General features: G+C 35.7%; 1 protein-coding gene across 6 annotated transcripts in view; it reads right to left on the bottom strand.

Moving 5' to 3' along the window:
* VPS54 (VPS54 subunit of GARP complex) overlaps positions 1–20,526 on the bottom strand; it is a 123,678-nt gene that overhangs the window by 23,722 nt on the left and 79,430 nt on the right. For all 6 annotated transcript variants that reach the window (XM_032291962.1, XM_032291965.1, XM_032291963.1 and 3 more), the window contains 8 exons: positions 16,646–16,775; positions 15,867–16,048; positions 14,994–15,106; positions 7,523–7,586; positions 5,161–5,266; positions 4,209–4,296; positions 3,525–3,646; positions 3,331–3,411 (listed from right to left, as the gene is read on the bottom strand). In XM_032291962.1, coding sequence (XP_032147853.1) covers positions 3,331–3,411; positions 3,525–3,646; positions 4,209–4,296; positions 5,161–5,266; positions 7,523–7,586; positions 14,994–15,106; positions 15,867–16,048; positions 16,646–16,775 — 886 coding nt within the window. The remainder of the gene's footprint in view (positions 1–3,330; positions 3,412–3,524; positions 3,647–4,208; positions 4,297–5,160; positions 5,267–7,522; positions 7,587–14,993; positions 15,107–15,866; positions 16,049–16,645; positions 16,776–20,526) is intronic.

The following is a 20,526-nucleotide window of genomic DNA, read 5'->3' as shown; positions in this document are numbered from 1 at the left end:
TCAGTATTTACGAGAACTTGCTATAGTCAGATACATGATAAAAGGAAAGCAAGTCACATATATTATCTCATTAACACAACCTTATGACATAGGCTCCACTATTATCCTCATTTAGAGACAGAAACTGAAGCTTAAGGAGAATAATAATTTGCCCAAGGTCCTTCAATAGCTAATATGTGACAAACATGGGCTTTGAACTTAGGTCTACCTGACTCCAAAACCCTGACAACGAATTGCGTTAAGATTTGTACCAACATGTTTGTTTATGCTGTTATCTCAGATATCTCTTCAGCTCAATTTCATTTGCTCTCATCTTATCTATCCTTAAAAGCAAAATTTATATGCATGCCTCATCAATAAGGCTTTCCCAGATCTTCCTCACCAGCTGACAACCATCTCTTCCAAAGCAAAAAAAGCTCCAGCACTAAATTAGTTCCTTATTTATAACACTTTACATATATCCTATATCCTGTCATAGTCATTGATCTACTTCCCCGACTAAATATTTTGCTATTGGAAGACAAGATCAAAAGCTTATTCATCCATGTGTATCCCTGATACCTAACAAAACTGTTTATATTAATACATAACTTACAGAATGAATGAATAAATGAATGGTGGTTGGAACATTAGCTGTTAGTACAATTAGATATTGTTTCATTCTACCCATGCAAAGGTACCCTTACTTATTAGCTGCTTCTTTTTTTTGAGACAGAGATTCCCTCTTGCTGCCCAGGCTGGAGTGCAATGGCGCCATCTCGGCTCACTGCAACCTCCACCTCCTGGGCTCAAGTGATTCTCCTGCCTCAGCCTCCCGAGCAGCTAGGATTACAGGCACCCACCACCAAGCCTGGGTAATTTTTTTTTTTGTATTTTTGGTAGAGACGGGGTTTCAACATGTCGGCCAGGCCAGTCTTGAACTCCTGACTTCAAGTGATCTACTTGCCTCGGCCTCCCAAAATGTTGCGACTACAGGAGTGAGCTACCATGCCCAGCCACTTATTAGCTTCTTAAAATTAACCTATATGTTACTGTGTCATCCTTCTTTCCTAAAATTACATTTTCAAATAAGAACATGAAAGGTTAAGAACTGAAAGGCAAACTGAAACCAAACACTGTCTGCTATTTTGACATGAATTAAAAACAGGGTCAAACTCCTGAGCAACACATGAAAGCAAATGAACAGGAGTGGCAAAGAGAGACCTGTCCACATAGAAAGAATGTAATATTCCAGAGTAATAGGAAAAGTCATCAATGGAGAAGATAGTAGAGAGAACATTATGTTATAAAAGCCTGACCATATTCTTCAACAGGTCAATGCTATATATATTTTTTAAAATGAGGAGGGGGGGTGTTCTAGTTTATAAGACTTAAGAGACATAATAAACAAATGCAACCTAGAAGCCTTTGTCCAAACAAACTACTATAAAAAGACATTTTGAGATAATTAAAAGTTTCAAATAGGAGAACAAATATTAGATGATTTTGAGGAATTGTTAGCTTTGTTAAGTATGATAATGGTGTCGATATATAAAAATGTTCTTAGCTTTCAAAAATGCATACTTAAGTATTTAGGGATAAAATGCCATAATGCCTCAAATTTATGAAATATTTTAGCAAAAAAGACAAATTGTTAATAACAAATATAGGTGATGCATACATGGGAAGCTCATTAAACAATTCTCTTTTTTCTTTACAGAAAAAAAAAGAGTAAGTTGTCATAGGAAAAAGTCTAGTCACTGTGGTAATTCTTATTCAAAAACTCTGTGGATGACCAAAGTGACAGATTAAAATCAGAGTTTTGTTTGTTTGTTTGTTTTTTTCTCCCCATTTATTTTATTGCATTTTAGGTTTTGGGGAAAATCAGAGTTTTAAGAGTACTAGCACATTTTCGGTTTTGCTTCATTATATTCCATAGCCTATTAATAGTTCCACTATTTTTTTTTTCTTTTTTACAGACAGCTTCTTGCTGTGTCACTCAGACTGAAGTTCAGTGGGGTGATCACAGCTCACTGAAGGCTGGAACTCCTGGACTTAAGCCTAGTTCCACTATTTAACACATGCTTTACTCTCCACTGTTAGCTGTTTACAGTCTTCTACCTTGTTAGGTGGTAAACTTCTTGAGAGCAGACACAATATTTTTGGTACACAGAAGAATGCTGTGTATCAAAAAGGTAACTGCTTTTGAATTTAGCTTATACTTGGCACTCATGAAGAAAATAAAGCATCTCTAAACAGTAATTTTTCTCCCTCCAGTACTAGAAACTAATTTAACAGGCATAACATAGTATAGATATGTTTGTACATAACTATGAATTCCTTAAGCTTCTTAAAACTGAAGCATAAAACATCTGTATTATCAACTACACCAGAGGCTCTCAAAGTATAGTCTGTTCTGGGAGTCAGAGACCCTTTCAAGGAATCTGGAAAGTAAAAGCCACTTTCATAATGATATTATTAATAAGATGTTATTTATCTATTTTACTCTCATTCTCTCATGATTGAAGAGTGGGGATTTTTAGATGACTTGTGGTGATACCATTATTCTGAAGGCTAATAGAATATATATTGGGGTAGTCTTGTGTAAGTGAATGGGCACCACTTTATCTTATCCTTTTGATTCTTATGTACCTGCTGCTCCTGTCATTTTGGAATCTGAAAGATGCAAGTAGGATAAAAAGCAAATCAAAGTTCCTTGCTATTAAGGTTACACCACATATGATCTTGGACAGAAAGTATACACTGAATAAACTTTCAGACTTTCAAGTTATGAAATTTTGGCTTTCCCCCTAAGACATGAATTGAAGAAGTTAGGGAAAGGAAACAGTGAAAGATAGGGCAAGAGTGATTGGGGCTGACTAAATGACATTTTTCTGAAGATACTTTCCCAGTATAATTGCAAATTCTTTGGGGAACACTGCTTCATTTGATGACATATTGCGGGTGAAAAACAAACAAAGACATGAATGTTGAAATGGATTAACATAAAAATATTTCTGCATAGGTTTTCTACCATCCTTAGAATCATCTCTCCTACTCCTGCCAGACCCTTAGAATAAGAATATCAACTATTTTGGAAATCTGAAAATTTTGTTGTTTTTTAAACCCTGAAAAAATTGATTTGTTAGATAACTGCAGGTTAGACCACAATGGATGGTCTTGGCCATAGCACATGGTCACATTCTCCTGAAAAAAAATTTTTAATTTTACTAAATGGTAAATATCTTATGAAAGTTTAGATTATCTTATCACTCCTTATAAGGGACTCCTTATAAAATAGAAAATCATAATGTCTTTGAACAAAGTCTAGTAATTTCTAAAGATCATTACCTTAGATAACAGCTTGTCAAATAAGCTGTCCATTATCGCTACAAGCTTAGCTGATATTTCAGCTATGTGATCATGGTAGTCCTGCAATGAGAAATGATATCGTATTTTAAAGTCCCTGGGAAACATTTAAAAAATACTTAACAATTAAGGATATGAACTTATGAAGCTCCAGTAGAAAATGTATAAAAAAGTACCTTAGTGATATGATCAAAATGCCTAAGCATGCTATATTGCTTAGGTGGTAGTCGAGCTTCAAAATGAGCCCGGATCACAGGAATGTAGTGCACAATTAACTGCAAACATCGTGAAGAAAGAGCTGAAGATCCAGGGAGTGGATATGTAATGGAGAAATTTAAAATAAGGTATTAGTTGATTTTAATTACAAATCAAATCAAGTAAAAACATCTATTACTTTACAAAGATCCAGTTTATTTCATAAACGAAGAGCACTATGGAAGAAAGCAACATATTTCATTTTGTTTAATAATTTCATAAGGAATAATGTAATGAACATGCTGCTTTCACAATGAACTCAAGTTGTGAGTATTATCAGTTTCACAATGACAAGACAACTGATTCTCTTCTGACATTCGGATACCTTTCACCCCTAAATAATTTATACACATTATATCTTAATATTTTCTAGAGTGGTATAACTTCTGAGTAACTTATACTTGGAGGGGGAATGCATAATAACCTTTTACCCACGGTTAGTTTTTTCAGTGATGAGTATACATAAAAGAGTAAGTAGCATTTATTTTTAGAGTAATGCCACTTTGGTGAGACCCATAAAAACATCAGGTATAATAAACACAGGATGAGTACAGTGACATCATTGTTAACACTTCAGCAAGTGAATTAAATACAAAAATCCATACCCAAATTTTTTGTAGTTATTGTTTTTAGTCCAACAACTTGCAGTGCACCAGCTCCGAGAACTAACTGGCAACTTCTTGAATTGAAGTACTAACAAAAGAAGGAGAAAAAAACCCCAAAATTTATTAAAAACTATTCTTTATATGCTGGCAATGTGCTAACTGTTCTAAAAATACATTCCCCTTTCCTCTCAATAGCCAAATGAATTTTCTAGTAGAAGCAATTAGTATCTATTTAATGAAAAAGAAATGAGAGGGGGATTCTAAATGATAATATTTACTGATACAAAAAAAGTTGAAAAATTTGAAAAACCAGTTCTCAGAAATTAATCTTTAGCTTGCATTTACAAAACAAATTCTGTTTCAGTCATTCTTATTGGGAAGTCCTATTTTCAAAAGTTATAAAAATCTTTCTTGGCTAAAACATGACAGCTCAAGTTCAGAACAGAATTAATTAACAGATTAGAGGTTTGAAAAAAATAATAAAGCCTTTCCTCTGTACTGGTAGTTTAAAATATCTCAATATAAAATAGCTGAATAAAATAATCACATTTTCATTTTATATCAGTGGTTCTGAAAGAATGATGCAAGAAAAATCTCTAACCTTAGTGAGATGAATTTTGTAAAGTTCAGTGAATTCCTTCCATGCACATTTGAAACCAGTCCAGGTTTTTTGACCTAAGTGGCCTCAGTCATGTTCAGCACCTAACGAACAAATCATCTCCTGTCTCCAATGTCATTAACAACTCTATGGGTGAATGAGGATCACTAATTGTGCAGTAAGAAGGAAGCAGGCAGGCTGTTTCCAGTAACATGTTGTGATTCAACCACAATCAAATGTTACAAAACTAATGTCTTAAAGATAACTTGACCTTCAAATGTCTTTGAGTTAAAAGATTAGTCACACAAACTAATTCTTCAAACAATTTTTCCACACTGGGGTGGTCATACAAACCTTCAATAAATCTGACAGACGAGTAAGCATGTCAGTAGTAACAGATGGGATATTATCCACACACTGGCAATATTCAAGGATAATTCTTATTAACAGCAATACGGTTCTGTAAGAAAAGAAAAATGACCCAGTAGGAAATCAAAACAAGAAAAATCAAATGGATTTGGCATACAAAAATTAAAATTACTTAATGGTACAAAGGATCTCTGAGAATATAATAATCTCGGTAACTGCTAAAGTATGTGTTTTGCCTACTAGTACAGCAGGTTCTGGACTAACACAAGACAAGAGAGGTGTCTAGAATGCAAAATTTAAAGAGGCACTTACTCTGTACGATTGCAGGATCAGCTTACACAACACCGAGAATGAGCGGCTCCTTAAATTTTGCAGGACAAGCATAACACTCTGCATGGCATTCTTATTAAGGGAATCACTTCAGTAAGACAGCTATTGCATTCCTTAGCCAATTCAGAAACACTGACAAAAAACCTATCCGGTGTTTCTGATTACCAACGTGATAAGTCCTCCATCATAACTATTGAATTGATGAAGAAAACCTAGTCAAGATTTTCTTAGTGAGATGGGAAAAAAAAAAAAACAAACTATAATGACTTTTAAGAAAAACATATCTCCTAAGAATTTTATAGGTAGGTCACAAAAGGTTTTCCAAAGATAATAAAGTTATCAGCTCCACAGTAGGACAAGTCACATGTTGAAAAGACACACTACTGGGAGGCTAAATAAGACTGAAATTAAAGAGGAAAGAGTCATTCATCATAGAATATCTAAGTTCAATGAGATGCTCAGAAAGGAGATCTATATAAAATAAGGATGTATAAAAGCCTGAAGGATATCAGGAACTAATGATTCAAGAAAGATAGTGTCTAGCCTTTGTAATAGCTTGTCACACCATACTGGTCTCTATGCTTATGCCTCCTAGAGTCTGCCTAACTGGGCAGGAGTCCATTGCTTATCTTTTGTAATTGTCTCTCATAAGTTATAATAGTTCTCCTTTAGCCAGAGAGTTTAATTTTTTGGCAACAGATTCTTTGCCTAAAGAGGCAGAAAGCAAGACAGCCAGAGGGGACCATTTCCATCAAGCACATGATGAGCAACCAGATAACCAGTAGTTAAGGAGGGAAATCACAATTAGATTGAAGGGATGGGATTACAGGAAGGCTGAAGAAAGCTTTTCCTACCAGAAACAGGGAAGGACTCCAGAAGAGAAAGGAATGAAAGCTTTAGCTTAGAATGTGTGGACTTCAAGTATTTGAATACAGACTCAGAAAAAGCATTAATTCTATAAATACTTGTTGAGTGCTTATTATGATGCCAAGAAAAATAAAAATGGTAAGATCTGATCTCCACCTTTGAGGAATTCAGAGTCAAACTAGAAAACATATACATAAATAAATAATTCTATTATACTATGGTAAGTGCCATGATTGAGTGATATAGAAGTACATTCTTCCTGGAGGGGTGGCCATTTCAAAAAACACTTACACAGTGACAAGAACTAAAGAAGAAAAGTGAAAAAGAATGCTTGTCTAGACATCAGGAGATAGACCCAGGTCACTTTAACCACCTAATCTTCTAAGCTTCAATTCTCATAGTGTAGAAAGGAAATAATCCCCGATACCTCTATTTTACAGTGTAGTTGTAAAGATCAAATGAGATGACATATATATGAAAATACTTAAGCTGTGAAGTACTGTTAAAGAATATGAAGACATATTTTAATTACCAATTTAATAAAAGACATATAGTACTAGACAAAAAATGATGGAATCTGTATGCTTCTTAGTTAACTTGAATTTGAGATACTTTTATTGGTAAAAGACCTAGTGACTCAAATGGTGCCAGTGAAAATAACTACCAACAACTATTAACATCTTATTAGGTGCCAGACCTGCACTAAATGCTTTACATAAATTATTTAAGTTTCACAATAATTCTATGTATAGTACTATTTTCCACATTGTGTGGGTTCCAGAGTCCACAACTTAAACTACTATGCTATAATACACTCTAAGAAAGCAATGGAAGAAAAGACAGAAAGAGCCTGGGATGATAATAATAATATCATGGATCCACTACACTCACTCTTGGGCCATGTAGATTGTCTGTTATATGAGAAAAATCAAGCCTTTTGTGTTAAGTCAGTGTAGTCCTTAATAATGTATGCTACAGGATACAGAAGATAAAGAAATACACAAAGCTTCCTTTAAGGATTTAAAATTGTTAATCCAAATTTAGCACTGTTAAAATTGTTAATCCTAAATTTTCAATTGACTTCAAAGGAGAACCAGAAGACGTGTTTTAAATAGTTAATTCAACTACTAAAGAAAATTGTGTCACTCACCCAACAACTGCATACTGTTGTCCCTCGACAATAAGAACTTCAGCTGGTTTCCTTTCTTCTGTGGCTAGAGAGTAAAGCAAATAAACAAGAGAGGCAAGGGTACCAGATGAAATAAAATAATGGAGAAAAAGCTGAAGAAGATAGTTCCTGTTTAGGGCCTACAACTATCTCATTTCTGAAAATAAACATCTTCCTGGGAAACTATGACACACAGTAAATAAAGTATAGTGGAAGTTGGAAAGATTTGGATTTGAGTACCAGTCCTACCAATTACTGGATACATGACTGTGGATCAATTATTTAACCTCTTTGTATCACTATCTGTATCTATTAAATGTGGACAACAATATCTTTCAGGGTTATTGTTAATGGTAGAAACAATTATTACAAACTGCCTATCCCTTAGGGCTGGCACAAGGTAAATGAGCAGCAAACAGTTTTTAAAAAGTTATTTGTTTGGAAAGGCAGAACTAACATTTAAATTGGCTGTCTTCAACATACCAGAATCTCTGGGACACATTTAAAGCAGTCTCTAGAGGAAAATATGTAGCAGTAAGTGCCCACATGAGAAGCAAGGAGAGATCAAAAATTGACACTCTATCAACAAAATTGAAAGAGCTAGAGGAGCAAGATCAAAAAAACTCAAAACCTAGCAGAAGACAAGAAATAGCTAAGATCAGAGCAGAACTGAAGGAGACACACAAAAAGCCCTTCAAAAAATCAATAAATCCAGGGGCTGGTTTTTCGAAAAGACCAACAAAATAGACCATTAGCCAGATTAATAAAAAAGAAAAGAGAGAATAACCAAATTGATGCAATAAAAAACAATAAAGGGGATATCACCACAGATTCCACAGAAATTCAAACCATCATCAGAGATTATTACAAACAACTCTATGTACATAAACTAGTAAACCTGGAAGAAATGGATAAATTCCTGGACACTTGCCTCCTCCCAAGACTAAAACAGGAAGCCGAAACCCTGAACAGACCCACAACAAGGTCTGAAGTTGGGGCAGCAATTAAAAGCCTACCACCCAAAAAAAGCCCAGGTCCAGACGGGTTCGCAGCCAAATTCCACCAGACATACAAAGAGGAGCTGGTACCATTCCTTCTGAAACTATTCCAAACAATCCAAAAAGAGGGAATCCTTCCCAAATCATTTTATGAGACCAACATCATCCTGATACCAAAACCCAGCAGAGACTCAACAAGAAAAGAAAACTTCAGGCCAATATCCATGATGAACATAGATGCAAAAATCTTCAATAAAATATTGGCAAGCCGATTGCAACAGCACATCAAAAAGCTAATCCACCATGATCAAGTAGGTTTCATCCCAGGGATGCAAGGCTGGTTCAACAAACGCAAGTCTATAAACGTAATACACCACATAAACAGAACCAAAGACAAAAACCACATGATTATCTCAACTGATGCAGAGAAGGCCTTTGACAAAATTCAACGGCCCTTTATACTAAAAACCCTCAATAAACTAGGTATTGACAGAACGTATCTCAAAATAATTAAAAGCTATTTACGACAAACCAACAGCCAATATAATACTGAATGGGCAAAAACTAGAAGCATTCCCTTTGAAATCTGGCACTAGACAAGGATGCCCTCTCTCACCACTCCTATTCAATATAGTACTGGAAGTTCTAGCCAGAGCAATCAGGCAAGAAAAAGAAATAAAGGGTATTCAAATAGGAAAGGAGGAAGGCAAATTGTCTCTATTTGCAGACGACATGATTGTATAGCTAGAAGACCCCATCGTCTCAGCCCAAAATCTCCTTAAACTGATAAGCAACTTCAGTAAAGTCTCAGGATACAAAATCAATGTGCAAAAATCATAAGCATTCCTATACACCAATAACAGGCTTAAAGAGAGCCAAATCAAGAATGAACTGCCATTCACAATTGCCACAAAGAGAATAAAATACCTAGGAATACAACTAACAAGGAACGTAAAGGACCTCTTCAAGGAGAACTATAAGCCACTGCTCAACGAAATAAGAGAGGACACAAAGAGATGGAAAAACATTCCATGTTCCTGGTTAGGAAGAATCAGTATTGTGAAAATGGCCATACTGCCCAAAGTAATTTATAGATTCAACGCCATCCCCATCAAGCTACCAATGACCTTCTTCACAGAACTGGGAAAAAACACCTTAAACTTCATATGGAACCAAAAGAGAGCCCACATAGCCAAGTCAATTCTAAGCAAATAGAACAAAGCGGGAGGCATCACACTACCAGACTTCAAACTATACTACAAGGCTACAGTAATCAAAACAACATGGTACTGGTACCAAAACAGAGATACAGACCAATGGAACAGAACAGAGGCCTTGGAGGCAACACAACATATCTACAACCATCTGATCTTTGACAAACCTGACAAAAACAAGCAACGGGAAAGGATTCCCTGTTTAATAAATGGTGTTGGGAAAACTGGCTAGCCATGTGCAGAAAGCAGAAACTGGACCCTTTCCTGACACCTTACATTAAAATTAACTCCAGATGGATTAAAAACTTAAACATAACACCTAACACCATAAAAACCCTAGAAGAAAATCTAGGCAAAACCATTCAGGACATAGGCATAGGCAAGGACTTCATGACCAAAACACCAAAAGCATTGGCAACAAAAGCCAAAATAGATAAATGGGACCTAATCAGTTCTCCACAGCTTCTGCATGGCAAAAGAAACAGTCATTAGAGTGAATCGGCAACCAACAGAATGGGAAAAAAATTTTTGCAGTTTACCCATCTGACAAAGGGCTGATATCCAGAATTTACAAAGAACTAAAACAGATTTACAAGAAAAAAGCCCATTCAAAAGTGGGAAAGGATATGAACAGACACTTTACAAAAGAAGACATACATGAGGCCAACAAACATATGAAAAAATGCTCATCCTCACTGGTCATCAGAGAAATGCAAATCAAAACTACATTGAGATACCATCTCATGCCAGTTAGAATGGTGATCATTAAAAAATCTGGAGACGACAGATGCTGGAGAGGATGTGGAGAAATAGGAACACTTTTACACAGTTGGTGGGAGTGTAAATTAGTTCAACCATTGTGGAAGACAGTGTGGCGATTCCTCAAGGACCTAGAAATAGGAATTCCATTTGACCCAGCAATCCCATTACTGGGTATATATCCAAAGGATTATAAATCGTTCTACTATAAGGACACGTGCACACGAATGTTCATTGCGGCACTGTTTACAATAGCAAAGACCTGGAAACAACTCAAATGCCCATCGATGATAGACTGGACAGGGAAAATGTGGCACATATTTACCATGTGCCACATTTTATGCAGCCATAAAAAATGATGAGTTTGTGTCCTTTCTAGGGACATGGATGAACCTGGAAACCATCATTCTCAGCAAACTGACACAAGAGCAGAAAATCAAACACCGCATGTTCTCACTCATAGGCAGGTGTTGAACAATGAGAAGACATGGACACAGGGAGGGGAGCACTACACACTGGGGTCTGTTGGGGGGATATAGGGGAGGGAAAGCAGGGGGAGGGGAGTTGGGGAGAGATAGCATGGGGAGAAGTGCTAGATGTGGGTGATGGGGAGGAAGGCAGCAGATCACACTGCCACATGTATGTCTATGCAACAATCTTCCATGTTCTTCACATGTACCCCAAAACCTAAAATGCAATAAAATTAAAAAATATATATATAGATAACCAAGCCCCACTTGCTGAAAAAATAAATTGGCTGTCTTTACTATTATCATTATAGAATACAAGTTAATTTCTAAATTTGATGGAGAGACTACATATCTAGTTTTTAATACTTCAATCCAGAAGTTATTTTTATTTTCAGCATGTGATATTTCTTATTATAAGACAAAATTCAGCTTGTTGAGGTGAAAAGAATAGTGAACTGAATTTTATCCTGGATAAACCAAATTAATTAGATTACTATGGACAACTAACTCAGTATGCTTCCCTAAGCTTCAAGTCCCTTTGGGATTTGTTTATGTATATGAATATCTGAGAGCTATATATATTCCAATTATAATTTACTACGTATGTCAGAATACATATTTTTTGAGGGTAAGGACTGTGTCTTCATCACTTCTCTATATTGCAGAGAAGCGGCAAGGCATAGTAGAAAAGAGAAATGGCCCTAAAGTCAGTCTGCCTGGATTTGAATCCCAGTTCTACCACTTCCTAGCTATGAAAACTTAGGAAAGTTGCTTAACCTCTTCGTGCCTTCATTTCTAAATTTGTAAAATAGCAATACTAATGTCTAGCTTATGGACCTGTAAATGAGATAACACATGTGAAATACTTAGAACAAAACAGTGTAAGTAAACACTCAATTAATATCAGCTGCTATTCATTAACCTTCATTTCCCCAATGCCTAGCTGTGTGGCTAGTCACCCAATTAATATATCCTGGATAAATGGATAATAACTCTTAACTTGAAAAGAACTAGTAAAATGTTAATGGACTTCTAATAGCATACCCCTATGCTATTCAGAGAGGAAAAAAAAAAAGACTGAGACAAAAGCAAGGTATATAAGAGAGACCTCCTACTATCAGTATCCACCAAAGAAGTGAAAATAAATAGTTCATTTTTCAAACAAAATATATGAATTAATTCAATTATTCCACATTTAGGATTTTAATTAAAAAATCATTCTGTTTGCTTAACAGTAGTATCAAAAGACTATGAGCTGTTCAGAGACAGAAAACATGCCCTAGACATCTACCACAGCACCTCACATAGAGGGAAGTCAATTAAATATAGCTTGAAAGACTAGATGAGTGATAAGTCTTATAATTTTAAAGTACAGGTATTGATCGACTTACGACCTATGCAACTTACGACCATTCGACTTTACGACCACAATCGCTAGCCATGACTGCTCCGCGTCTGGCAGCGCAAACGTTGCCCAGCTGGGCGTACGACAGTGCAGACCAGCTTCCGGCAGCATTACCATCTCCACGTGCACCATTTCAACTGTTATCCCAGACTCGGTACAGCAATTTGTGTTTTGTGTCTTGGATATTTTTCATCAAACCCCTCCCAATAAACTTCTTATACATTTTGAAGCAATGGACCCAAACATCAAACGATTTGCAAGGATTGAACGGATGGCGCACGATGTGTTTCGTCCGTATTGTGAAATTTATGAAGAAAAAAACACACAATTCAGACAAAGCTCACCATGTTTATGAAAAAACCAACTCCAGTAACCCCAACTGCTGCCTCAGATGATGACATCAATGATCTGCAGCCAAGCACCAGCGGCCAATAAAATGTTTCGTACATGTTTATATATTTTGATATGTTTTGCAATTGGGAAAATGTTTCCTATGGTATTTTTTACACCGGTATTTTGTATTTTTGTATGCACTTGTATTTTGTAATTTTGTATGTTTTGCAAATATTAAGCCAGTTGTACTGGTAATGCAGTGTTTTACTTAAACACTGACGAATGTAAAAATAAGAAACAAAACGGTGTAGAGATGATACAAATGGCATAAAAGGAACAAAGAAAATTATGATATATAACAATAACGAAAGAAAATTATGATAAAATATGACTTAAAGATTTTTATAACATCATTTTACAGTACTGTACATATAGCCTACTCAACTTACGACCAAATCGTGTTACAACCAGTCTGTCGGAAACAATTGTGGTCGTAAGTCGAGCACTAGCTGTAGTGATTTAGAATGGTCAGTGTTTTATTTTTCCTTCAGCTCTTGCTACTTAAGTGTTTAGTTTTGCCAATATCATACAATCAATTAGAAAACTTTAACTACCAACCAATACTGTTACCTATTAAAAACTGTCATATAACAAAAATTTACTTAATTCCTTCAACTCTTCTCTCTGCCCCATATCAACTAATCTGCAGTATTTTATACTTTTCCTTAGCCCTTTTCCCCTTGTCATAGCAGCAGAAGTAGTAGCCTTTCTCTTAAACTCTGGATTCTGTTCCAGGCACCTTGCCCCATAAATCACCCTCTCTCTAACTTCTTTTATCTCTAGCTACTTCTTCATCACTCACTTTTCCTTCACAGTCAAATCTGTTGAAAAAGCAGACTATACTTGTCTACCCTTCCTCACTTTTCCAGTTACTTAGCACTGAAGTGCAATCTGACTCTCTATCACTCCAATGAATTACTGAGATTGCAAATGATCTATGAGTCAAATTAATGGTTACTGTTTGCATTTTATTCAGTCTTTCTTTTGTAGTCTAGTTAATTTTGTGCAAATGTGAAGTATACAATTTTAAAATATTTCCATGTAGGCCAGGCGCGGTGGCTCAGGCCTGTAATCCCAGTACTTTGAGAGGCTGAGGTGGGCAGATCACGAGGTCAGGAGTTTGAGACCTGCCTGACCAACATGGTGAAATCCTGTCTCTACTAAACATACAAAAATTAGCTAGGCATGGTGGTGCATGCCTGTAATCCCAGCTACTCAGGAGGCTGAGGCAGGAGAAAAGCTTCAACCTGGGAGGCAGAGGTTGCAGTGAGCAGAGATGGCACCATTGCACTCCAGCCTGGGTGACAGCGAGACTCCGTCTCAAAAAAAAAAAAAATTTAATACCTTGATTAAATGCATAAAATCTGAAATAATGCAATACCTCCTCTATTAGAAATACTCAAGAATTTCATAATTGTAAATCTGATATTACAGGATGGACTACAAATAAATTTACATTATTATCACATAACTCCACTCGAACTAGTAGACAAAAATATCTCCTAGCCACCCCTTTCACATGAAAACTCAACTGGTATTTGATACCAGTGACAACTCTCTCATCATTTTATTTCTATGTTCTAGACTTCTGCTTACCTCTCTGGTTCTTCCTTTTTTGTTTCCTTCATGGTTTTATGTTTGTGTTTTCTCTATCACGTAACTACATTATTGTGATTGCTTATATTTTTTGTTTCTGTTCATTAGACTTAGCCTCTTTAAAGCAGAATTATAACTGCTATCTCCGTCTCAATTCTGACTCAATATAGGACACAAAATAGAAGCTAACTAGTGCTTACTTAATACATGCATGTAAACAATATGGTACAGTATCTAAGAACATAGCTATGAATTATATAAAGCTGGTTTCAAATCCCAACTCATCATTTGTGTAAAAATTACTTAACTCTTCCGAGCCTCAAGCCTCCTCACTGTTACACAAAGTAATGATAGTACCGACATCACAGATTGTTGTGAGAATTAATTGGAGTAATGCATGTAAAAAACATGGTCCAGTGTCTGGCATATGGTTACACCACCTAATAAATGTTTGAAATCATTATTATAAATTACCACAGTTTTTCTGTCAAGTATTTACTAAGTTGGGAATATTGGTTCTAACTTTTCAACAGGCATTGTCAATTAAAGAAATATTAAGCATTCATACAAAATAAATAATATAAAATTGAAAGAGAATGTGTGAATGAATACACATACCTCCTGATTTTTTTTCAGGTAAAGCAATCTTCCCATCTGAAATAGAATCAACAAGATCCTGAAATTCTGCAGGAACATCAGCTTGCTTCCAGCGCTCATTGTCTAAGAGGAGGCTAGTCCATAGCAAAAAGAAAAGAAGGTAAATTTTAGTATCTCAATACTATCTTCCCTGGTTTAAAAGAAAAGGAAGAAAAGCTGAGTGAGTACGTTAAGACTCAAAAATTGCTGAACATTTCAATAAACTGGAATCATTCATAAGCAGGACCAATACTTTCAGAAAATATTTCCCTTTTTATATCTCAGCCAAAAAAAAAAAAAATTATGATACAATTAACTTTGAGTGGGGGAAAAAAAGTCAACTTACTGAGGATCTTCCTGTTAAGTACTGTAATAGAAGTAAACATTCTAACTCCACTTTGAAAAGGAAAAAATGTGATTTTAATTCCACAATCTGCCTTTAATTAAAAAAAAATATTTATCAGGCATTTTCACTGCCCAGTTGAGTTTCCTCTTTTTTTTTTTTGAGACGGAGTTTCGCTCTTATTACCCAGGCTGGAGTGCAATGGCGCGATCTCGGCTCACCGCAACCTCCGTCTCCTGGGTTCAGGCAATTCTCCTGCCTCAGGCCCCTGAGTCGCTGGGATTACAGGCACGCGCCACCATGCCCAGCTAATTTTTTTCTGTATTTTTAGTAGAGACGGGGTTTCACCATGTTGATCACGATGGTCTCGATCTCTTGACCTCGTGATCCTCCCGCCTCGGCCTCCCAAAGTGCTGGGATTACAGGCTTCAGCCATCCTCTTTAAAATATAATAGTGTTTCACAAAATAAAATAAAAAAATCAAAAGAACAGAAAGGGCATGGTGATGATACCTGAGCTTAGTTTTTCTCTCTTCATGAAACCTATTTACAAACTTATTAGCTTGGCTCTGAAGTGCTCCAAGTAATGACATGCTTTTTCTTCCACAGATCTGTTCGGTGTCTAAAATGAATGTTTCCATTAATCTGGAAAGTGTTATGAATTCCATGGAATTTAGCTTCTCAAGAAAACCATCCTAAATTTTAATACAAAAATCATGAGAATTAGTGTAACAGCAAATATAAATGACTCAGGAAACCAAGTTAATTTAACAAATATATTTTATAATACATATTATTTTTTCATTTTAATAAAATTTCCCAACACTTCAGACCCAGAAATTGAGCATTAAATGCTTAAGAGGTTCAAATTTCATTCTGATCCCTTCATAACTAATGGAGTAGTTCAAGTGAATTTAGGTCATACTATAAAATTTTCACAATGTTGGAGTTTTATTATAAACTTGTTTAACTACATAGATTTAGGTATACATGTATACACGTACATATATACGTAAAAACATTAATTTCAAATTAGTTATTAACATAATTTCAAAATAAGTCATTTAATCATTTATTTGAAAGTAATGCTTTAGTAATTCTCATTTCTTTTATTTAGCTTATTTTATATCTCAAAATCTCCCTAACAGACCACATCAGTAACAATGACTTTATTAAATGTTAAAAATATAATCTACATTATGGGGAACATAGGAAGCAAAGACATAATTCCAGATCTTCAAAATTATTATGTATAAAATATAAAATATGTAAAGCTTTATGAAAATAACTACCTTTGCTCTTGACATGAGAAATTTGACAGCTCGATCATGGCATATATCTGAGGCACTATATAATAATTCCTGGATATTATTTGCCAGCTTTCCTAGCTCTGAGTCAGTTAATCTCATGTCTTCACTGACCCTGAAAATGATAAAATTTAGTAAGGAAAAGTTGTAAACAAAGTATTCTCCATAGGTGGCACATCAATAAAAAGGATATAAAAGCTGTAAAATTAACATCTGAAGAAAAAATTATATGATGTACCAAGTATCTTATAGTTTTTATAGTGAAACATTACTTAAACATGCTCAGATAATGCAATTATATCTATATATATTTTTAAATATATATATATATATATATATATATTATTGCATTTTAGATTCTGGGGTACAGGTAAAGAACATGTAGGATTGTTGCATAGGTACACACATAGCAATGTGATTTGCTGCCTCAATCCCCATCATCCATATCTGGCATTTCTCCCCATGTTATCCCTCCCCAACTCCCCACCCCCCACTGTCCCTCCCCTACACCTCCCAACAGACCTCAGTGTGTGATGCTCCCCTCCCTGTGTCCATGTGTTCTTATTGTTCAACACCCTCCTGTGAGTGAGAACACGTGGTGTTTGATTTTCTGTTCTTGTGTCAGTTTGCTGAGAATGATGGTTTCCAGGTTCATCCAAGTCCCTACAAACGACATGAACTCATCGTTTTTTATGGCTGCATAATATTCCATGGTGTATATGTGCCACATTTTCCCTGTCCAGTCTATCATCGATGGGCGTTTGGGTTGTTTCCAAGTCTTTGCTATTGTAAACAGTGCTGCAGTGAACATACGTGTGCATGTGTCCTTACAGTAGAACGATTTATAATCCTTTGGATATATATCCAATAATGGGATTGCTGGGTCAAATGGAATTCCTATTTCTAGGTCCTTGAGGAATCGCCACACTGTCTTCCACAATGGTTGAACTAATTTACACTCCCACCAACTGAGTAAAAGTGTTCCTATTTCTCCACATCCTCTCCAGCATCTGTCGTCTCCAGATTTTTTAATGATTGCCATTCTAACTGGTGTGAGATGGTATCTCAATGTAGTTTTGATTTGCATTTCTCTGATGACCAGTGAGGATGAGCATTTTTTCATATGTTTGTTGGCCTCACGTATGTCTTCTTCTGTAAAGTGTCTGTTCATATCCTTTGCCCACTTTTGAATGGGCTTGTTAGTTTTTTTCTTGTAAATCTGTTTTAGTTCTTTGTAAATTTTAGATATCAGCCCTTTGTCAGATGGGTAAACTGCAAAAATTTTTTCCCAATCTGTTGGCTGCCGATTCACTCTAATGACTGTTTCTTTTGCTGTGCAGAAGCTCTGGAGTTTAATTAGATCCCATTTGTCTATTTTGGCTTTTGTTGCCAATGCTCTTGGTGTATTGGTCATGAATTCCTTGCCTATGCCTATGTCCTGAATGGTTTTGCCTAGGTTTTCTTCTAAGGTTTTTATGGTGTTAGGTCTTATGTTTAAGTCTTTAATCCATCTGGAGTTTTAGTTTAAGGTGTCAGTAAGGGGTCCAGTTTCTGCTTTCTGCACATGGCTAGCCAGTTTTCCCAACACCATTTATTAAACAGGGAATCCTTTCCCATTGCTTGTTTTTGTCAGGTTTGTCAAAGATCAGATGGTTGTAGATGTGTGGCATTGCCTTTGAGGCCTCTGTTCTGTTCCATTGGTCTATATCTCTGTTTTGGTACCAGTACCATGCTATTATGGTTACTGCAGCCTTGTAGTATGAAGTCACATAGTATGATGCCTCCAGCTTTGTTCTTTTTGCTCAGAATTGACTTGGCTGTGCAGGCTCTCTTTTGGTTCCAAATGAAGTTTAAGGTGTTTTTTTCCAGTTCTGTGAAGAAGGTCATTGGTAGCTTGATGGGGATGGCGTTGAATCTATAAATTACTTTCAGCAGTATGATCATTTTCACGATATTGATTCTTCCTAACCATGAGCATGGAATGTTTTTCCATCTGTTTGTGTCCTCTCTTATTTCGTTGAGCAGTGGTTTGTAGTTCTCCTTGAAGAGGTCCTTTACATCCTTTGTTAGTTGTATTCCTAGGTATTTCATTCTCTTTGTAGCAATTGTGAATGGCAGTTCATTCTTGATTTGGCTCTCTTTAAGTCTGTTACTGATGTATAGGAATGCTTGTGATTTTTGCACATTGATTTTGTATGCTGAGACTTTGCTGAAGTTGCTTATCAGTTTAAGGAGATTTTGGGCTGAGATGATAGGGTCTTCTAAATATATAATCATGTCATCTGCTCTATTATTGTTTGTTTTGAGACAGGGTCTTGCTCTGTCACCCAGGCTGGAGTACAGTGGCACATTCAGAGCTCACTGAAACTTCAAACTCCTAGCCTCAAGTGATTCCTCTACCTCAGCCCTCCAAGTAGCTAGGACTATATGCGTGCACCACCACACCTGGCTAATCTTTTTTGAAAATTTTTTTGTAGAGAGAAAGTCTTGCTACAGTGCCCAGGCTGGTCTCAAATCCCTGGCCTCAAGCAATCCTCCTACCTTGGCACCCCAAAGTGCTAGAATTACAAGCGTTGAGCCACTGTGCCCAGCCACAAATGTATTTTTATCATAACCTTAAAAAACAAGAATTTTCATTCTCCACTGTAGTATTTTTAACACTTAGTTCAGATTCTGATTGGAAAGTCTGCAGAAACTATAGTAAAATAAAATTTTTAGATTAGGTACAAGGTGGTAGCTATGTCAGGGGACAGTTGTTGCAAAGGCACCTAAGATGATACAGTGGAAGCAAGAAGAGGGAAGGAACGTTATTTCATGACAAACAGGCTCTCTTTTTACTTATAACTATGAATGAGTATAAATATTCAGTTCAACTGAACTAATATTTACTAAGCATTTACTGTGCTTAAGTGCCAGGCACTAGAGGGAATATAACAGGTTGATGCTTTCAAGGAACCTAAGCTCAAACAGGAGTATATATAAGATATAACGTACTTTTTTTCAATTTTGAGGGGAGTTGTAAAGCTTTCTGTTTTTAAACATTTTCCCCCAGGGGCATACATAAAGACCACTTGATTCCTTGCCATCAGTTCAATTTAGTGTTGGTACCATAAGCCAAGGTAAGTACCTTAACATCATTTTTCTCCCTTTCAGTTGAATTAAAATACTTTTCAAAGATATTACAAAGAGGCTCTGGTGTATATGATTTTGAGGCAAACAATTATTCTAATTGGTTAATGTATTAAAGAAAGTTATTATCTGCTATCCTTCAAAATCATAATGTCACTAAATTTGTTTATTAATGCTTCAAAATAAGAGAGGTATTAATATTCTTAAAGTACTCTCAGAAGCATTACCTTGTTTGAGCCTCACACTGTGAGGCAGGTAGATAAATAACTACTTATGGAAGAGAACACTGAATCTTAGAAAGTTGAAGTGACCTACCCAAGGTTATAAGATTGAGAGAGTAGAACTAGAACCCAGAATTAGTCCATTTCTAATCGAGTAAGCTTCTTCTGCTCTGACATTTATTTCTACGTAACAGTCTAGTGGTATTTCAAAACAAATACCTGAAAAATTCCTGCTTAAATTTCAAAGTCAACTTTACTATTCAAATAAATTTTTAATTCCTGAGGGTTATTTAGAATTTTCCCCCGTGTAACAGAGTAATTAAGGAATCTGAAACTCCTGGCAATACACTGCCAATTCACAAAAATATAAACAGAAAATAGCAAATAAAAAGAACTCCTGTCCTTAAAAAAACGGAGTGAATTAATCCAAAAAGCCACAGTTATTTTTTAAAAATAATTTCATTCACTGTAATTCTGTTTTAAAAAGATTTTTTTTTTTTTTTTTTTTTTTTTTTG

This window comes from Sapajus apella, unplaced genomic scaffold, assembly GCF_009761245.1.
Source record: "Sapajus apella isolate SASKATOON/1434 unplaced genomic scaffold, GSC_monkey_1.0 scaffold26, whole genome shotgun sequence".
Taxonomy (NCBI): domain Eukaryota; kingdom Metazoa; phylum Chordata; class Mammalia; order Primates; family Cebidae; genus Sapajus; species Sapajus apella.
The sequence above is the reverse complement of the archived record's forward strand: the minus strand, read 5'-3'. Positions and strand labels throughout refer to the sequence as shown.